Here is a 19,991-nt window from a genome sequence, read left to right on the forward strand (position 1 = left end):
CCAAACTAACTCTAGGTCGACTCACCTCTCATGGCAACATGAACTAACTAACTATACTATGTATCGATATGGTGACGTGTGTGTGTGTATTTTAAGATAGTTTATCAATATTCAACCGCACTGTATTTATTATTTTATAAAGTAAATGAAAAAAAACTATTTCAAATCATATTTTACTTTTTTTTGCTATATTTCTTTTATAGTTTATAGTCTAAAGTGTCGTTGTAATTTTTTTTTGTTTTAATATTTTCAATTAACGTGCAATTATTCACAGCCATTGTTAATTTTGTTGCTGCAATTAAACGTCTTTAAGTTATAGTAAGTAAATATATAGTTGATATATAGACGTTTACAAGGTTTTATCCAACTTAAATTAAAGGTGTTCTTTAAGAAATCGTGTAATTAATAAAACATGTAAACTTTAAAACAATAAATGCAATTATGTAATACTTTCAAAATACTACCAAAGTATTATTTTCACCATTATATTCATCGTCCTTTCCTGTATTTGAATTGTTGGCCCCTCAGAGCAGTCGCTATGTGGCCCCTTATAGGAAATATAATTACCTAGACCTTGAATTTATAAAAACACCAGCTAGCTCTGGTTATCACAAAGACACTGTTTATTTATTTGACATCACATACTGGAGATGACACCACTCAAACCCTTGCAGGAGCCAAGGTCTCCCATCAATTTAATCTGATTAAGTTGTTCCTTTCTATAGTTTAATAGTGGATAACAACCCGTAACACATGATACATGGGGAGGTTTTTATGTTTTCTTTAAATAAAGCTAAATTTAGCTAAATGCTAAACTTGCTATCTTAGCTAGTGGCTAACTGTGCTACCCGGCAGTGAGGTGACCCCAGTATTGGAGCGACCACTGTTCAAAAACACCCCTCAACGCCTCCACAAAATCTTTGTAAGGACTTGGTCCAACTGGTGCTTGTCCTTGTGGGAAACTATCTTGACCCACAAGTCTTTGCACTTCCGCGGAGGGTCGAGGCGACGCAGCATCTCCCGTCCGTGGATTCTGATCGGGAAAAAGTTTTCAGTTGAATAAAATCCCACCAAAAACTCAAAAAGAAACATGTCTACCCCACCGGACTTCAGCGGCGCCATCTATAGCCATTTTACTGACGGCTCGGAGATACCGCTCGGAGATCATGTTCTCCGGCGTCAAGATGAACTCCTCGCCGACGATGTCCGCCAGCTGGTGCAGGTGCTTTGCCGCGCTGATGCGCACCGACGCACACCAGTGGCTGGAGGAGGAGGACGGATGTGTTTTTTCCAGAACCGTCGCAATCATACTTGAAAGACACAGTGACGGTACCTGAGTCCCGGGCTGGCGAGGGAGCTCAACACTTTGGCCGGACTGCAGCCCTTGACCAGTGCGTCCAGAGCGAGGTTGACCTGCAGGTGGATGAGCTTGTTGTTGGTCTGCGCTAACTTCATGAGGAGGGTGCGACCGGTCATCTCTGCCTCCCGGTCCATGGCCTCCCCCAGGTGATGATGCAGCGTGGCGATGGCGTTTATGGCCTCGCAGGCCACCGCGCAGTGGAATTGCAGTTTGCCCACCTGGAAATGAAAGTTCACTCGGTGATGTTGGTGCTTGTCATCGGCTGGCAAAATTCAAAAACTGACTTCCTCCCCAAGGATGCAGCACACTTGATGCAGCTTCGACTGCAGGACGCCAGGATGCCGTCTTGCCATCGTCTTCATGGCTCTTAACCCCTGCAGCTTTTTATTCCTGGATCAAAAACAAAACTTTCTTCATTTGTCTCGGGAACTGCAGGATCCGTGAGTGTCTTCTCACCAGTCATCTGAGCTCAGCTGCTGGAAGAAGAGGGAGAGGTTCTGAGAGGGGCTGGTCGTCTGCTGCGCCTTACGAGATCTGCTGCTCCCCTTCTGGAACTGCCGGTTCCTCGCACGACGTGGTCCCCTTTTCTTTGGTGCCTCGCCATAAGCAAGAAGTGGCCTACTGGAGTTCCTTGTTTGGTTCCTTTTCGGAGCCGCTGTGCGTTGTTGAAGCGGTAGTTCCTTGTCATCGCCTTTGTTTGGCCTTTGACCTCCTGTGAAATCACAACTTTAGTTAGTTCGATCGGACGCCGCGGTACACGCCACTGACTCACTTTTCTTTGTTGGTATTTTAAATGTTCTTTGTGCAGACTGGGACGCCTGATGAGTTCTTGGTGGGGTTCCTTTGGGGCTGGTTGGAGTTGGCCTTGGAGATGAGGTGGACCGACCCCCCATCTCTGGTTCACTGGCGCTGGTTTTCGAGCGCACGTCTGCGTTCGGTCGACTGTGGCAGGACTGTGTTTCGGCCTCTGTGTCGTCAGGCTCCATCAGGTCCTCCCCTGTGAACCTCTCATGCATGAAGTGGAAGGTCTGCTCCTCGGGATACGACTCGTCTGGCTGTTGAACAAACGTGTTCTGGGTGTCCTGAGCAAACTTCACCAGCGAGGACAGGTCCGTGCTCTCGGTGTCCGGATCCATGGTTTTGTCCAGGTCGTCGTGGGACTCGGAGATCGTGTCGATGGCCTCACATGCCACGATGGAATCCTGCTCGTCCACCTATGTTTGGATTGAACGAACAGTTGACTTTGACAAGACTTTTGGAGAATACAACAGCTAAAAAGGAGTCACCTCTTCTTCGAGGACTGAGACCTGGAGATACGGATCCTGTTTTGCCAACGTTTCCGTATTTGACAGGTCCTGAAGTTTCTCTGTCCTAAATGGAGACAAGTTTGCTTTCTTTATTGGCGTACTGCATTCAAGTAGTAACTTCTGTGTCATGTCTCAGAAGAGAATATTTTAAATGCCTAAAAACACTCTTTATGTCATAGCTATTGCTTTAACAACTACAGTTATGTTGTTTTTTAAAACATGGAGGATGTCTAGATAATATTGTTCTTATTTGTCAAAAATAAATGTAACCTTAGTTCTACCATTGAAATCAACAAGAAACTAAATAAACTAATGGTTATCCAGAGATTGTTTCCCATGACTATGTAATATGTAACCCCCAACCCTCTTTTAAATGAAGTGTGTGGCAAGATCCAGAGCTAAGAGGGGGGCGACTAGAGGATGCATGGGGGGCCTGATGAGTTTTACTTGATTGTGTCGTCATCTTTATATTACATGGTTGTTGATTCAAATAAAATGTGTTTCATACCAGTTGTCCGACTGAAGCTGCTGGAAAAACCCGGAAATGCTCTGAGCGGGGTCGGCCAAACTGTCCAGCTCGTCGTCACCAGACTCCGAAACCGACTCCTGACGGTTTTGGAGGGAAAGTAAGTTTCCCTCTATCGCTGGTGCCAGGATCTTCGGGAGGTTCCTTTTGGGAGCAGTTGGAGGTTTGGGGAGCGTGTGAGGAACCAGTGGGAATTCTGTCAGTCGTCTCGTTTCACTCTCTCCTTCTTCTACCCCCCCTGCATTGACATGTTTTAAGGAGAAGGTTCTCAAAACGTGTCGCATATTTGTGATCACAAAGTACTTACAGGAGTTGAACACGATGTGCGAGCGACTCAAGATCGTCGTCTGTGAAGAACGCGGCGTTGTCGTCGTCGATGCTTGTCGGGAGGTGAGTGGTGAGAGGGCTCTCAGCTCACTGGGGGTGTGAGTGTCGACGCTGCTGAGACTTGCATCAGGCCATTGGTTGAAGGTCAGGACGGTTCCTTTGCTGATCATCTGCTGACTTTTGGGAGCCATCAAGTGCCACTGGGAGGTGATGAGTGGCAGTTCTATGTAACTTCTGGTGTCTGCGTCACCAGCCTCTTTTCCTTCAAGGAAATCCATTTAGAAATCAACATATGTCAAAACATTAACAAATAACTTACTGAGGTTCAAGAGGACTCGGGTACTCCTCGCTGGGGAAGCAGGTGTCGGAGATGAGCAGGCAGTTTTCAGACAAATGGTTGACGGTGCCGTCAACTCATTTTTCATGAAGGTCTCCAGAGGATGAGATCTGTTTTCTGAGATGGTTTTCTCTTCAGCGACTTCACTGCAAGGATCCTTTTGTTTCTCGCCGGCATCCGAGGATGGCCTCTTCAGAGCCCGGAGCCTCGTGTTCAGGATCTGAGAATTCCTGCTCAGTGAACCCGGCGGACGAGGCGAGACACGCCAGTGCTTCGGGTACCCGGAGGCCTTCTGTACAAAGTCGTCATAAGTCTTCCGAACGCTCGAGACTATTTCCTGACGCTTCAAGTGTGAGGCTCGCTCAGTCCTTCGAATCCTGTAGAGTTCCAGGACTCTCTGCTTGTTGAGGCCACAAGTTTCATTCCAGAGCTGTTGAATAAGAATAAAAGACTGAAATCTTTCTATTATTTTTCAGTACTTCCCTACAGGATTCATTAACTTACCTCATCTCTGTTACCATCTCCCCTGTCCATGTTCAGTTCATCCACTGAACCATAACCGACACCTTTGCCGTGACCAAGCGCTGATCAGGGAGGTATCTAACCAGACTGGCAACCCCTAGGTCTGAGCTTTCAAGGCCCTTGACAACACATTATCTATCAGTCAAGCTTTGTTGCGTCTCAGTCGCCCATCATAGCCAAACTTCTTTCCCTTCCTTGAACCATTGTCGTTCAACGTCAGCATCAAAGCCACACGGCTGTATCGTACACTATCAAAGACATGTTTCTGCTTTTAATGTGGAACGGATTCGAAAAAAAACACTCTTAATAGATTTGTCAACATATCTTCTTCACCTACTTTATCACTGTCCATGACTAAGACTCGTCCGATCCTTTTGGGGTCAGATCTGGTTAATTTTAACTAGTTCATAGACCCTAGAAAAAACTCTGTGTCGATTTATTTGAATACAAGACATTTTCCAAGATTAACAGAGAACTTAGGAAGCCCTAGGTGCTCGGATATTGTCCGGCAAGCAGTACTAGAGTACTAGAATACTAGAGTACTAGAATACTAGAGTATAAGGAATGGCCTGTGTTTCATCACGTGAACACATCACGTCACTATGATGTTCAAAGGCTGGAAGGAATCACACCTTTAATTGATTAGGACTGGAAAAAGTAGATCAACGACACTTGCAGCAAAGTCAGAACACTTTGCATCAGGTGTTGTCGTCGCACCACGACGCCCAAGTCAGAGGTCAACCGAGACTGGCGCTGCGCTGCTCAGAACGCTTAAAAAAACCAAGGACAGTTTGTGAAAGGAATTCCCTGTACATGATGTCGGTGAACAGGCGCACGAAGATGAAGCCGTTCAGCCGGCAGGCGTGCCCCAATGAGTTCTTGCACTCCAGTCACTTCAAATCCTTGACGCTCTTACCATCCTCTGAGGTAGCAGTCACGTCTTCCCTTGGGGAACTTCCCTTTTATCTGAAAACATCCTCCCCGACAGCAGAGCCTCCTCTTCTGTCTAGATCTACAGAGGTATCTTCTTCTAAAGGGCCTCTGTTAGTGAGGAGACCTTCTGGAATCCCAGTGAACTTAAGTAGGTGACGGGTGCCTCATTGTAGTGAAGTTCAGGTGATATTAACATGATTTTTCGTCTTCTCAGAAGCACAAGATAAGAAAAAGGTTGAATCCTTATCCCTTGGGCAGTCGGGCTCGCCACCGCCCGAGAGCTCCGGTGTTCGTCCAGCAACAAACGCATTGATGGCAACGTTTTCTCCTCCGAGATCCAGGAAGACGAGTGAATCTAAGAAGGTCAAAGCAGATTTTCCGCCAGCAGCACCTTCTGCAAGGGGACAGTCTCGAATACCGTTTATAACAAGTAAGAAACAATAAGACAAATGTCAAGTTAGCATAGGCTAAGCTAGCTTCACTTTTACAGGGTCGAATGAAATCAGAGTGACTCAAAGTCTGGATGAACAATTCAACATCTCAGATGCTCTGAGAGCCTCCAAAGAGAATACGTACCACACCCGCTCTGTTCCAGCATCACCTCGCGGGTCGACCACTTTGTATTCTAGGAAAGTATCCGTGACCTCAAGCGAATGTCTGACACCGAAACAAAGGCCAACAAGGATCCCTCGAGTGACTCAATCCATCAGTAGTCTTTCTAGACCTCAGAGCCACAGTAAGTTCTTGTTAATTATTCAGCTTGTGGACTTGAAAAACATTTCTTTGACTCTTTTTCAGGAGAAAGTGAGGCAGGTGAAGTTGAACCCACAACACACCGTGTTGATCCTGGTCCCTCTCGATGCCTGGTTGCTCAGAAGAATAAAACGAAAAGCACTTCTAATCCCTCACCGGCCGGCGGGTTGAGGAACATGGCCACATTTTACATTGCGAGAGGAGGATCATCTCTTTCAAGACGCTCTCGGCTGTCTTTATTTCAATCGACATCTTCATTTTCTGATTTGGACTCGTCACCGTCTCCGCCCTCGACGGACACGCTGTCCTCCGAGATCAAGCCTTCCGTTGAGGGCAAGAAAGACGGTGCTTCGAGCTTGACTTCGAAAAATCTTTTGGGAACATTTACCAAGTCAAGTGAGCTTCTGTTGATTAAGTAAATTACTTTTCTTCGTGATGGCTTCAAAAAAAAACATTGTCCACATTATCTTTCAGAAAGGAAAGATGATGGTGAATTTGGAATTCCTAAAGAAAAATCATTTGCTCATTCTGTCCCTCAACCGCCAACCAACAAGAAACCAGAGACTTCAATAGAAATGTCCTCATCTCTGAGGCTCCCATCATCTGAGGTTTACTCTGATCTTCCCAGAGTATCTACATTTTCTCCAGTTGCCCAAAATTCTCCAAAGGTTCCTCTGCATACATCTCCCGATTGTCTTCAGGAAGCATCAAGAACGCAAAGTGTCTTATCCTCTGAGAAAGCAACCGTGTCATCCTCAAAGTCTTATCCATCATCCCTCATACAAGCATCACCTTCTCCAGTTTCAGCTCCTCCTTCCCCTGGAGGTGCTTCCCCCCCCAGAGGAGCTCCGTCTCCCCCCACCTCAGCTTTGTTCTCCCCCATATCCCCTCTGACCTCCCCTGAAATCACTCCATCACTCCAAACGGCTCCATCATCCACAAGAACATCTCCAAATTCAACAGATGTCTTATTACGAGACTCTTCAACCCCTGATGCCACAGGTTTGCCAAACTTTGAAGTACAATGTTGACGATCGGCAGATGATACAATAACTGACATTTGAATAGTTACAGGAGGAGTGGCTGAAGATGAAGACCAAGAGTGGCAGCTACTAGCTCACATTCCTCCGACTATAGTAGCCAGGTTTGCACCGACGCCTCCGTCTTCAAATGCCCCCCCAAGAAGAGGGCCTCATTTCGGGAGGAACCTACGATTCCCAAAAGTTGCCAGTGGCTCATGTGCCAACGATGCCCCCCCTGTCATGACCCCTCCTGAATGCATGTCTGTCCTGTACCATCAGCTCGGCTCTAACAGCTGGTAATACACGTCACACTCGCTTCTCGTTCAAGCAGTTGTCATCGACTTCTTTTCTCCCCACTCAGGAACGAGAGACTGATGGGACTGAAGAGCATTCAAATGTTGGCACAACACAATTCCCATCTCCTGCAGTCGGAGCTAAAAGACATCTGTAAAGTCCTTGTCGACGAGGTGCGAGGTCCCGTCGTACTTGAGGTAATTAGGTCAACCTGAAGACTCTCTAACCATTATGAGCTCTTGTCCAGGTGGACAACCTCGCTCTGCCTCCACCTGGGACCAGCGATGGACCCTGCGGTGGAGAGGATGTGTCTCTCTGTGCTGCTCCAGCTTTCTAAAACAACCAACAAGTTCATCCGCCAGAAGGACTTCCAGGAACTGTTGATGTATCCCAATTCGAGAGAAATAATAATAATAATGTTACTGCGGTTCCAAAGAATCAGTCTCAGAACTCAGCGTTGATTCACCTACTCCTGGAGCGGTGAACCCTCAAGAATCCTTTACTGCTGAGCCTGTATCAGATCCTGAACCTTCTCTTGCCGTGGCACATATAAGTAGGTTCTTACTGACGATTGTTTCAGATAATAAAGAGTAGGAACAGTCAATCTTTTTTTTCTTGCAGATGCAAAAGACGAGTGTGGAAAAACTCTTTCTCAGATTCCTGAAGATCCTCCATCTAACCAGCAAACTCCCTCATTAGTGTCGCCCAAGGAAGTCGATTCTTGCAACGTGCGCCTGTCCACGGAGGCTTTCCACCGCTCCTGCGGTCAAGACCTCCAGTGTTTGGTGGACGTCTCCACCAATCTCTACGTCTTCTTCCAGCACATCCGCTCCAACCAGTGGTGAGCGACGGACGCAGCGCTCGGTCACTGACTCTTTGTCTAATATGTAAAACGGTCAAAACACGGAGTCTGTTCCGGTCGCTCCAACACGCCGTATCTTCCCGTTCCAGTTCTTAATGCTTCGCTTTGTGGAGAAAGATGGTCAATTCAGAGTGTGTCCATGTCGTTTATTCGCCGCTTCAAGTCAAACAAAATACAAGCTTTACGATCGATCGTGCACACTTTCTTCCGGCGACTGTACAGGTCAATAGCCCCGGGAGAAAAGGTCCCGATCTGTAGAAACATCGTTATATTTAAGGCAAATTTCCGGTCCGGGGGGGTCGTCTCTTTCTGCCCAAATGGCTCTTTCAAGTTCCCTGTGTCTGGATCCCCCGTAGAAAAGAACATCCTGATTTATTTTCTGGTTATCTTAACATTCAAAGTTCTTGGTGGGTTTCCGTCTTTTAACCCCCCTTTCCCGGATGCTTCTTGCTTCGTTCTTTGATCTAAGAGTTAAGGTGTGATTGGCAGATAAACGGATGTTTTAAATAACCGGTGTCGTATCTCTAATTCTGTTTCAAGCATGTCTTGAAACAGTGTATCAGCCTGGAGTGAAATGTTGATTGTGAATGTGTATTCAAACGTTTAAGCTCTTAGATCAAGCGAGTAGTTTATACTTTATATTTTGATTATCTTTTAGCATTCATTGAAGTATGGCGTATACGTATAGTGTATAATAATTTGAATCTAACATGTGTTTTTTGAACAGCAGTGACAAACTGAAGGGTCTTGGGACTCTTCAAACAGTCGCTCACCTGGAGTCCGAGCTGCTTCAGTCGTGGCTGCTCGAGGTCTGCCGTGTCCTCGAAGAAGAGGTGAACACCTCCGTCTGGGGAAGGCCATGTGACCCGAGGAGGAGCGAGCGTGTCTCTCCCTGTTGCTGAAGTTCGCGCCGATGACCAACAGGTTCATCTACCAGCAGGAACACTTCGTCCTTGACATCTTAATGGACCCCTCGTTCGAGGAGAAGCTGCGAGAGGGGAGTCGTCTCGCCGTGGCGGCTTGTAGGGATGCGAGTCCAGACCTCGCTCCAGGTGACGACACCGAAGACGGTGGAAGAAGAGGCCACTTCAAAGCCTCTCCTGGACTCACTCCGTCAACACGGAGTCTGGTCCAAATCTAGTAAGTTACCGAAAACCACCATCAGAAAAAGGTCAACAGTGATGTTTTTTTTAATCTTTTGTTGTTGAAGGTCTGGTCTGGTCAAGGCGATGAATCACGGCTTGTTGTTCCTGACAGAAAATCTTTCCAGTCAGAGGTAAGATTGCTCACAAACATTTTTTTCATAACAACCAAAATCACTTTCCTTCAACTGAGAAAAATCTCTGAAATGTAAGAAAATGTTGTCACAACATGATCTGGATCTTATAATCCATGCGTTTGTTTCTTCTCGTCTGGACTATTGTAACAGTTTGTTTTCATGTCTTAACAAGAAGGATGTGTCTCGCCTGCAGTTAATACAAAACTCTGCAGCGAGAATTCTGAGCTGCTCTAGTAGAAGAACTCACATTTCTCCGATCCTTAAAACTCTTCACTGGCTGCCAGTTTCTCTCAAGATCAACTTTAAAATTCTGGTTCTTACTTTCAGATCTATTCATGGTCAGACCTTCCATCAGTGATCTGATCCAGACTTGCACCCCAGCTCGGGCTCTGAGGTCTGTGGATCAGAATCTACTGATGGTTCCTGAACACGGTTCAGGACCAGAGGAGAGAAATCCTTCCAGACTGTTGCTCCTAAGCTTTGGAACCATCTCTGTGTTTGATGATCTACTGACTCCTTCAAGAAACATCTTAAGACACTTTTATTCTTGCAGGCTTTTCCTAGATTCTCTGAGACTCCTGTGGTTGTCTCTGTGTTATCTTGACCTTTTAAGTATATATTTTATTGAGTATTGTTTTGATTGTTTAAGCGCTTTGTGACCCTGGTCTAGAAAAGCGCTCTACAAATATTAGTTACTTACTTACTTACTTTAGCTCCTTCATCAACGTTGCTGTCCTGACATGGCACACATGGATCATGAAACATTTCACTTCAATCTTGGTGGGAGTAAACGGTTGGTCTTGCCTTGGTTGACATCACACCAGCGAGAGGTCGTTACCATCATCTTAACTTGTGAACTGGTTAAACTTCGACCTCCCGCCGCCCCTCCCCCCCGCAGCCAGCAGGTGTCTGTGTGAGCAGGACAAAATAGGACCTCTGTTCTCCACTGTCCCGGGAAATGAGCTGGAAAATGAGGGGCGGAGAACCAACGCCCCCTTCTCAGGCCCGCCGCTGTCTCGGCGCCCCTCCGTCCTTGTTGTTTGAATACAGCTGCCATGTTTGAATTTAGTGGCTTCTTAAACAGGCGAGCGATCTGTCGCTCCGTCCTCGCCTCCCTCCTCCATCACGCCGTCCGTCCACCCTCGACCTGACCTCGCTGGACCGACCCCTCGCTGCCTCCTTCATTCACTGTCAGGCTGCCTGCATGTGGACTTCATGAAGCTGTGATGAGCTGCATGTGGAGACGGACTCCTGCTGTACTTCAACCAGTACTGGCTCTACTTTAACTAATAACATCCCCTGTTTCCTCTAACTTTACTTTTACCGGTACTACCTTTACTTTAACAACCTCTCCTTTAGCAAGTATTACCTTTGATTCAACTACCTCAACTTCAACCACTTTAACCAGAACTACCTCTACTTCAAAAAGTACTTCTTCTACTTCAAATATCTCTACTTTTACCAGTTTTATATTTACTTTAACCTGTACTAGTTCTACTGCAACTTCCTCTACTTCAACCACTAATACTTAACAACCTCTCTTTTAAAAAGTATTTCCTTTACTTCAAATACATCTACTTCAACCATTACTAACACTAACTGAACTAAAGGAAGCATAACTTCAGCTACTTCTAATTTAAAAAGTATTATAACCAGTATTACATTTACTTCAACCAGTAATACTTATACTTCAACTAGTATTAACATTACTTCAACCTACTACTTCTAAATCCATTACCTCTATTTCAACAACTACTACTTTTCCATCAACTACCTCTACATTAACCGGTACTAGCTCTACTTCAACAAGTAGTACTTCTCCATCAACTACCTCTACATCAACCTGTACTACCTTTACTTCAACAAGTACTACTTCCTTACACCACCTTTACTTTAACCAGTACTACCTTTACTTCCACCAGTACTACTTCTCCATCAATTACCTCTACATCAACCTGTACTACCTTTACTTCAACCAGTACTACTTCCTTACACCACCTTTACTTTAACCAGTACTACCTTTACTTCGACAAGTACTACTTCTCCATCACTTACCTCTACAGCAACCGGTACTGGCTCTACTTCAACAAGTACTACTTCTCCATCAATTACCTCTACATCAACCTGTACTACCTTTACTTCAACCAGTACTACTTCCTTACACCACCTTTACTTTAACCAGTACTACCTTTACTTCGACAAGTACTACTTCTCCATCACTTACCTCTACAGCAACCGGTACTGGCTCTATTTCAACAAGTACTACTTCTTCATCAACTACCTCTACATCAACCTGTACTACCTTTACTTCAACCAGTACTACTTCCTTCCAACACCTTTACTTTAACCCGTACTAGTTCTACTTCCACTACCTCTACTTCAACCGGTACTATCTTTACTTTAACCAGTACTACTTCCTTCCACCACCTTTCTTTTAACCCGTACTACGTAGTCCTACTTCCACCACCTCTACTTAAACCAGTACTACTTCTACATCATCTCATCAACCGGTACTACCTCTTCTTCAACTACCACTTACTCAACCAGTACTACTTTTACCTGAAGTTTTTTGTACTTTTCACAAACTTTAAAAAATATTTCTCACCTACAGAAGTGGCCGGAACTTAAAAATTACAATTCTTACTCATCTGAGTTTTAACTGACTTCACGTAGTTCTACTACTACCATGTTTACTGTACGTGTGCAGCTGTACTCGTACTGCGTGGGCGTGACGGCGGCGGCTCGACTTGTTCAAGACCCTCCACGTGAATTATTGATGCCGGGGTCACATGACTCGTCCATTTAACTCCCATTTGAAACGCGAGCCTCATTGAACGTGTGAAAGCCACCTGTAACCAGCGTGTCAAATACAATCTGTATCCTCACTGCGACCCCTTTGTGACTCGGGGCCCGAGGGGCTCCCGGGGGAGCGTGTGTGAAGTGTGTGTGCTGGTGTGTGTGGCAGCAGGCAGAAGGCCAGAGGCTGCTGTCTGACACTGATTTGTAAAGAGAGACAATCGGGCTCATTGACCTGCTGCGCTGCACTGTCTGTTGCGTCAACCTCGGGCCGGCCCTCCCCGCCGGGCCCTTCGCTCTCTGAACGCACCAGATTGCCTGGAGGGCCCGGGAGGAGACGTCGCTTTTGACAATGAGCACAAACTTTCTCCCCGAGTCACGACTCTAGATATTCCTGGTGTTTACTTCCCTCTTCACCGAGACGTTCCCGAGCTAGAGTGATGTTTGGGTCTTGATTTCGACGTCTGTTTATAATATAATGAAGGTCCCAGGTTCGAATCCAACTTTATTACTTTGTTTGTAGGTACGAACATTTCCTCCCATGCAAACATACAGAACTTAACTGATGACTCGATGTGTTCAACTTCCTCTACTTCAAAAATGACTTCTACTTCAACTGCATCTACTTTGACCAGTTTTACCTTTACTTTAACCTTTTCTACTTCTACTGCAACTTCCTCTACTTCAACAAGTACTTCTTCTACTTCAACTGCATCTACTTTGACCAGTTTTACCTTTACTTTAACCTTTTCTACTTCTACTGCAACTTCCTCTACTTCAACAAGTACTTCTTCTACTTCAACTGCATCTACTTTGACCACTTTTAACTTTACTTTAACCTGTACGACTTCTACTGCAACTTCCTCTACTTCAACGAGTACTTCTTCTACTTCAACTGCATCTACTTTGACAAGTTTTACCTTTACTGTAACCTGTACTACTTTTACTGCAACTTCCTCTACTTCAACAAGTACTTCTTCTACTTCAACTGCATCTACTTTGACAAGTTTTACCTTTACTTTAACCTGTACGACTTCTACTGCAACTTCCTCTACTTCAACAAGTACTTCTTCTACTTCAACTGCGTCTACTTTGACAAGTTTTACCTTTACTTTAACCTGTACGACTTCTACTGCAACTTCCTCTACTTGAACAAGTACTTCTTCTACTTCAACTGCATCTACTTTGACCACTTTTACCTTTACTTTAACCTGTACGACTTCTACTGCAACTTCCTCTACTTCAACGAGTACTTCTTCTACTTCAACTGCATCTACTTTGACCACTTTTACCTTTACTTTAACCTGTACGACTTCTACTGCAACTTCCTCTACTTCAACGAGTACTTCTTCTACTTCAACTGCATCTACTTTGACCACTTTTACCTTTACTTTAACCTGTACTACTTCTACTGCAACTTCCTCTACTTCAACGAGTACTTCTTCTACTTCAACTGCATCTACTTTGACCACTTTTACCTTTACTTTAACCTGTACTACTTCTACTGCAACTTCCTCTACTTCAACCATTACTTCTTCTAGTTCAACTACCTGTACTTTAACCAGCACTACCTCGACCTTTAACAACCTCTCCTTTAAAAAGTATTTGCTTTACTTGAACTACATCTACTTCAACCATTACTACCTCTAATTGAACCAAAAGTACTTGCCTCTAATTTAAAAAGTACCACTCCAACCAGTATTACATTTACTTCAACCAGTATTACTTCAACTTCAACCACTATTACCTTTACTTCAACCTACAGTACTTCTAAATCTACTACCTCTGTTTCCAACAAGTACCACTTATACATCAACTACCTCTCCATCAACTGTTATTTCCTCTACTTCAGGTCCTAGATTCAAATCCTACTTCTATGTTGTCTGCTGGTACTAAGATTTCCTCCTCAACAGAACTTAAATGATGACTCAGTGTGTGTGTGTCACCTGCCTCTTACCCTGTGTAGCTGGGATTGAATCAGGCCCCTGTGTCATTCAAGTAAACCGCAGTAGATAGAAGTATAACAAGAGAGATTCCGCTCACTTTGATTAATGAAATGTTCACTTGCACCTCTTGGACAGCAGATGGCGCTGTCATGAGTCTTGAACACGTTTTTAAATTTACTTTTTTTTAAATAATGTTCTGTTATTCTGATCTTTAACAAAGTTTATTTTGTTAATAACATTTTACCATCTTTCTTTACTGAAAATATTTCTATTTACATCAATTTCCCAAATGATAAAAGTTCATAATTAAACTAATGTTAAAAGAAACAAACCAGATATATTTTATTTGTATAATTCAATGTTATTATAAGATCTAAACTGTGCCACAGATTCATTGATAAGTCTTTAATATTGTAAATAAATAATATATAATGATATTAAACACTTTCAACGACACATTTTTTTATTATTTTTATTTTATGTTTGTTTGTTTTTTTCTCAATTAGAAGCAAAATCTGATTTTTTTTTTTAATATATATTTTAGCGAAGAAACCAAAACTAAAAACGTTATATTTGATATTTTATTGAATGTTTTAGTTTAACATCAATATTTATTAAGTAATACAATTTTCACTTTTTGCACATTTATACCATTTTCCTTTTAACAGCTTTTCTAAAAGGAAACGTTTAAAAAGTCATTAATTATTAAAGTAACTATAATGATCTTGTAAATAATTATAAAAGTTTAAATTCAAACACTGTTTTTGAAACACTGATCTTTTTTTTATGTATTATTATTTTCTATATAATTAACTTTATTAAACCGTTTTAAACTTATTTTTCTAGTTGACAATAATGACATTAATGTTGACGTAAAAAGATTTAAAACCACGTGTTGATGTTGACGACGTCACCAGCAGCGCCGCGGGTCTGTAACCCGGTCGTAAACAAACACCTCCTCCTATTGTCCTCTCGTCCCATTGTTGAGTTTGAAGATGACCTTTTCTCTCCTCTCACTCTTTTCTTTTCCTCTTTTCTCTCTTTCAGTGTCGAGCACAAGCTGTTGCTTCGTCCCTGGGGCCCCTCCCTCCCTTGTCTGCCCCCCCACCTCCTCCCCAAACCCCTACATTCTTCCACCTGTTGAGGTCATTATTCTTCCTGCCTGTCACTCACCCGAGGCTCCGCCTCCCGGCCACGCCCCCTCCCTGGTGGGTATAATACCCGGGCGGTGACGCCCGAGGTGAGAGTTGGACTTACAAGCGCTGCACACGATGGATCTGTCTCTGTGGTGTACCGAGGTGGAGGAGGAGGTGACGCCGGCGCCGCCCGGGGTCCACACCGGGTCGGTCAGAGCCGCCTTCGACCCGACGGCGTCCGGTCACCGCGTGATCCAGAGCCTCCTCCAGGTGGAGCAGCGCTACCTGCCCTCGGCGCTCTACGTCTCGCTGGTCCAGAGGGACCCGGTGCGCCGGGAGGAGCTGGCCAAGTGGTCCCTGGAGGTACGGACTCCCCATCCCCATCCCCATCCACCGTCGCCATGACGACCGCTCACCCCTCCCTCTCTCCTCCGTCTCCAGGTGTGCAGCGAGAGCGGCTGCGACGACGCCGTGTTCCCGCTGTCGGTGTCGCTGCTGGACCGCTTCCTGTCGGCGTCGCTGTCGCTGCCCGTGTCGCCGTACTGCCTCGCCGCCGCCTGCGTCCTCATCGCCTCCAAGCTCACCGAGTGCGACATCATCACGGCCGACACACTCTGCGCCGCCGCCGAGTACAGCTTCCTGCCGTCCAACCTGCGGGTGAGTCGTCGCTTTTCAGAAAGTGTTTTTATGCTGAGTCACCAAAGCTCTGATGATGATGGTCCAGACCTGATGATGGTCCAGTCCTGATGATGGTCCGGACCTGTTGATGGTCCGGACCTGATGATGGTCCAGACCTGATGATGGTCCGGACCTGATGATGGTCCAGTCCTGATGATGGTCCGGACCTGATGATGGTCCAGACCTGATGATGGTCCGGACCTGATGATGGTCCAGTCCTGATGATGGTCCGGACCTGATGATGGTCCAGACCTGATGATGGTCCGGACCTGATGATGGTCCAGACCTGATGATGGTCCAGACCTGATGATGGTCCAGTCCTGATGATGGTCCGGACCTGATGATGGTCCAGACCTGATGATGGTCCGGACCTGATGATGGTCCAGACCTGATGATGGTCCAGACCTGATGATGGTCCGGACCTGTCGATAAAGTCTCTTTGAAAAAGAATAACTTTTTCTACCTTGAAATACTTTCTTGAACAAACTTTTATTTAACTTGTTGATTAAATCTGGAAAACATTTATTTTACACATTTTCTTTCTTTTCTTTTTCTTTTAGCTCTAGAATATAAATGTCATTTTTTTCAATTTAAATTGTATTTCTTTTCTATTAAATTAATTATATATATTTTTTTTTATTTACATTCAAAATAGTAACTTTTAAACAACAAATGAATTGATTTTCTGTATATATTATAAGAAAAGTACATTTGATAGTAAAACATAATTTTAAACAAAATAAAATGGGAAAAACCTTTTTTTGATGAACATTTGATAAAACGAATTAAAACATTTAACTAAAGAATAAATAAAACATGTTAATTTATTTTCTATTTTCATTATTAATATTATTTTGAATTATTAAAACTATTTTACTTATTTTCTAATTAGAAAACGTGTTCATTAATGAATCATTAACTATATATTTTTTTTAAGGTTTAAAGTTGAACAAAATAAAATACGAAAAGAAAAATGTATGAATAAAAATAATAATTAAAAAATAAACTTAACGAAAGAAAAAACATGTTAATAGATTGTTTACTATTTTGTAAGCTTTATTAAAAAAATATTTACAAATTTTTCATTTATTTTTTATACCAATTATTTATATTATTTTGACTATTTTAACTTTTTTAAGCTTCATTTAAAAATGTTTACCAATTATTTTGTAGTTTAAAATTATGATCGTATTAGAAAACATGTTGATTTATTTTCTTTATTTATTCACGCTTATTAATAAATGTTTTTTAATTGGAACAAGACATTTTTATTGTTTATACTTTTATCTAATATTCACGTATGTTTCCATGATTATATTCTTTATTTGTATATTTATTTTGTTCATATTGTTTTAAATATGATTTTCTTTTTCCTTCAATAAATGTCGTTTAGATTTTATTATTTCTTTGAAAAAACTGATTTTATTTTGATATATTTCTGGTCGTTTTTGAAAAACACTCACAAGCTGTTGTTCCTCGACTCGCCAGGAGATGGAGCGCGTGGTGCTGGCCGCCCTCCGCTGGGACACGGCCGCCGTGACTCCTCAGGACTTCCTGCCTCACTTCCTGTCCCTGGTGGTGCAGCGAGACCAGGCGCTCGCCGCCACCCTGCGGCGCCACAGCGACACGCTCGCCTCCATGTGTGTTTGCGACTCGCGCTTCCTCGGCGCCGTCCCTTCGCTCGTGGCCGCCGCCTCGCTGAACTCTGCCCTGAGAGGCCTGAGCCACACCGACCCGCACCGGCTGACCCGAGTCCTGGCAGAACTGTGCCACACCGACCCGGTCAGTCCTCCTTCATCCCTCCTTCTTCACTCTTCTTTTTTCTCTCTTTTATCCTTCTCGCTTTTGTTCTTCATTTTCCTTCCAGTTTCCTGGTCAAGCTTCCTCCTCACTTCCTTCCTCCTCACTTCCTTCCTTCTCACTTCCTTCCTCCTCACTTCCTTCCTTCTCACTTCCTTCCTCCTCACTTCCTTCCTCCTCACTTCCTTCCTTCTCACTTCCTTCCTCCTCACTTCCTTCCTCCTCACTTCCTTCCTTCTCACTTCCTTCCTCCTCACTTCCTTCCTCCTCACTTCCTTCCTTCTCACTTCCTTCCTCCTCACTTTTTTCCTCCTCACTTCCTTCCTCCTCACTTCCTTCCTTCTCACTTCCTTCCTCCTCACTTCCTTCCTTCTCACTTCCTTCCTTCTCACTTCCTTCCTCCTCACTTTTTTCCTCCTCACTTCCTTCCTCCTCACTTCCTTCCTTCTCACTTCCTTCCTCCTCACTTCCTTCCTCCTCACTTTTTTCCTCCTCACTTTTTTCCTCCTCACTTCCTTCCTCCTCACTTTTTTCCTCCTCACTTCCTTCCTTCTCACTTCCTTCCTTCTCACTTCCTTCCTCCTCACTTCCTTCCTCCTCACTTCCTTCCTTCTCACTCCCTTCTCTTTGATGACTTCCTCTTGTTTCCTTTGATCTTCTTTTCTTCTATTCATTTTTCTTTTACTACAACCTGTCTCTTCTTTCTTAACTGAAGTTTTTCTTTCATTCCTTACTTTTCCATGATCTCCTCCTTTTTTCTCCCCTTCTTCCCTACACTCCTTTTCCCTTATTCTCTGTTTTCACGTTTTTTCTCCTCCTTTTTACGATCCATCTCTTTCCTTCTGTTTTCATTTATGTTTTTTTTCTGCTTCTTCTTCGTTCTCTTTTTCTTCCCCCCCTTTTTCTTAAGTTCTTCTTTTATTATTTACTCCTTTTCTTCCCGATGTCCTTCTCGTTTCTATTCTTTCATTCATTCAATTCATCTTTCCATTATCTTCTTCTCTCTTTCATCCCTCCCTTTTTTCCATCTTCCTATTTCTCATGGTTTTTTTTTTACCTTTCTTAAAAAAAATTCTCCTCTATTCTTATTCTCTGGGTTTTTCTACTCGTCTTATTCTTTACATTTTTATTTTTTTTGTGTTGCGTTCTTTTTTCTCTTCATCTTCTTTTTTCTTCCTTCAACATTTTTACATCAGTGTATTTTATTGTTCAAAAAAAGTTTCTACTCTTGTTTTCTTCCCTTTTTTCTAAATAATTTATTTGATTTGATTTTGTTTTTTCTTTTCATGATACTTTTTACAACTTCTCTAAAGTAATAACTTATTCTTAAATTGTTTTCCTTTCTTAAATCATTATTTTTATTTATTTTTTGTTTTCTAATTCTCTTTATTTTTTACTTGTTTTTCTTATTTATTCTTTGTGACCCTGGTCTGGAAAAGCGCGATATAAATAAATAAATATTACTTACTTACTTTTTTTTTTTTTTCTTCATTTTTCTTGTTTTTATTCATATATTATTTTATTTTTATTTTACTTCACTGTGTTTAATGTAAAAAAAATTCTCCTTTTTTATTTCTCTCGATTATTCCTTTTCTTTTCTCCTTCTTGTGAGTATCTTCTCTCGTCTGGTGGTCAGAAGTTGACGCTCCTCTTGATTGACAGGTGGTCCTGGAGGCCTACAGCGACATGATCGAACTCGTGCTGCAGCAGCGCCTGAGGTCGGGCGCTCCGGAGAAAGGCGACGAGGAGGAGGACGAGCGAGCGGGAACGCCGACCGACATGAGGGAGATCGACCTCTGACCTGTGACCTGTGTGTCTGTGACTCGATCCTTCATCAGTCAAACTGATGTAAATTTTACCTCCATCTTTGTGTCATAATTGAATTTTGCTTTATTTATTTGACTTATTTATTTATTTCTGAGCCATCTTTGTGAGTGACGCCATATTTTCTTATGTTATTGCATTGCTATTTATTCATCTTTAATTTATTATCACGTGCAATTGTTAATTTATTCCATTCTGCCATGTTTTCTACCTGTGATGCGAGAAAGAAAAAATCTATTTTTCAAAGATATTAAAACATAGTTCTTCAGTAAACTCGTCCCAGCGTCTT

At 43.3% G+C, this 19,991-nt stretch overlaps 3 protein-coding genes across 4 annotated transcripts; 2 read left to right on the top strand and 1 right to left on the bottom strand.

The window, feature by feature from the left end:
* Positions 1 to 829: 829 nt before the first annotated feature.
* Positions 830 to 4,435, bottom strand: LOC148064751 (uncharacterized). 2 transcript variants are annotated; one of them, XM_087809348.1, is made up of 11 exons: positions 4,362 to 4,435; positions 3,840 to 4,287; positions 3,501 to 3,782; positions 3,176 to 3,431; positions 2,647 to 2,731; positions 2,133 to 2,574; positions 1,817 to 2,072; positions 1,645 to 1,750; positions 1,334 to 1,578; positions 1,104 to 1,262; positions 830 to 1,033 (listed from the first exon to the last, which is right to left on the bottom strand). In XM_087809348.1, exons 1-11 carry the CDS (start codon positions 4,389 to 4,391, stop codon positions 901 to 903), a joined length of 2,442 nt encoding a protein of 813 aa, XP_087665474.1. In that variant the 5' UTR covers positions 4,392 to 4,435; the 3' UTR covers positions 830 to 900. The 2 variants fall into 2 exon arrangements, with proteins under 2 accessions (XP_087665474.1, XP_087665475.1); XM_087809349.1 differs by having other exon boundaries at positions 907 to 1,033; positions 1,099 to 1,262.
* A 1,028-nt stretch (positions 4,436 to 5,463) lies between these two features.
* On the top strand, positions 5,464 to 7,775 carry LOC148064752 (uncharacterized). The gene is made up of 7 exons (XM_087808351.1): positions 5,464 to 5,742; positions 5,803 to 6,048; positions 6,111 to 6,461; positions 6,540 to 7,067; positions 7,134 to 7,383; positions 7,449 to 7,554; positions 7,629 to 7,775. The coding sequence occupies exons 1-7, from the start codon at positions 5,625 to 5,627 to the stop codon at positions 7,716 to 7,718; spliced, it is 1,689 nt and encodes a 562-aa protein (XP_087664477.1). The 5' UTR covers positions 5,464 to 5,624; the 3' UTR covers positions 7,719 to 7,775.
* A 1,484-nt stretch (positions 7,776 to 9,259) lies between these two features.
* ccndx (cyclin Dx) lies at positions 9,260 to 19,909 on the top strand. The gene is made up of 6 exons (XM_087809282.1): positions 9,260 to 9,383; positions 9,454 to 9,519; positions 15,312 to 15,763; positions 15,842 to 16,057; positions 17,567 to 17,860; positions 19,541 to 19,909. Exons 3-6 carry the CDS (start codon positions 15,536 to 15,538, stop codon positions 19,676 to 19,678), a joined length of 876 nt encoding a protein of 291 aa, XP_087665408.1. The 5' UTR covers positions 9,260 to 9,383; positions 9,454 to 9,519; positions 15,312 to 15,535; the 3' UTR covers positions 19,679 to 19,909.
* Positions 19,910 to 19,991: the final 82 nt, after the last annotated feature.

Source organism: Callionymus lyra, chromosome 15 (genome assembly GCF_982586985.1).
Source record: "Callionymus lyra chromosome 15, fCalLyr1.hap1.1, whole genome shotgun sequence".
NCBI lineage: Eukaryota > Metazoa > Chordata > Actinopteri > Syngnathiformes > Callionymidae > Callionymus > Callionymus lyra.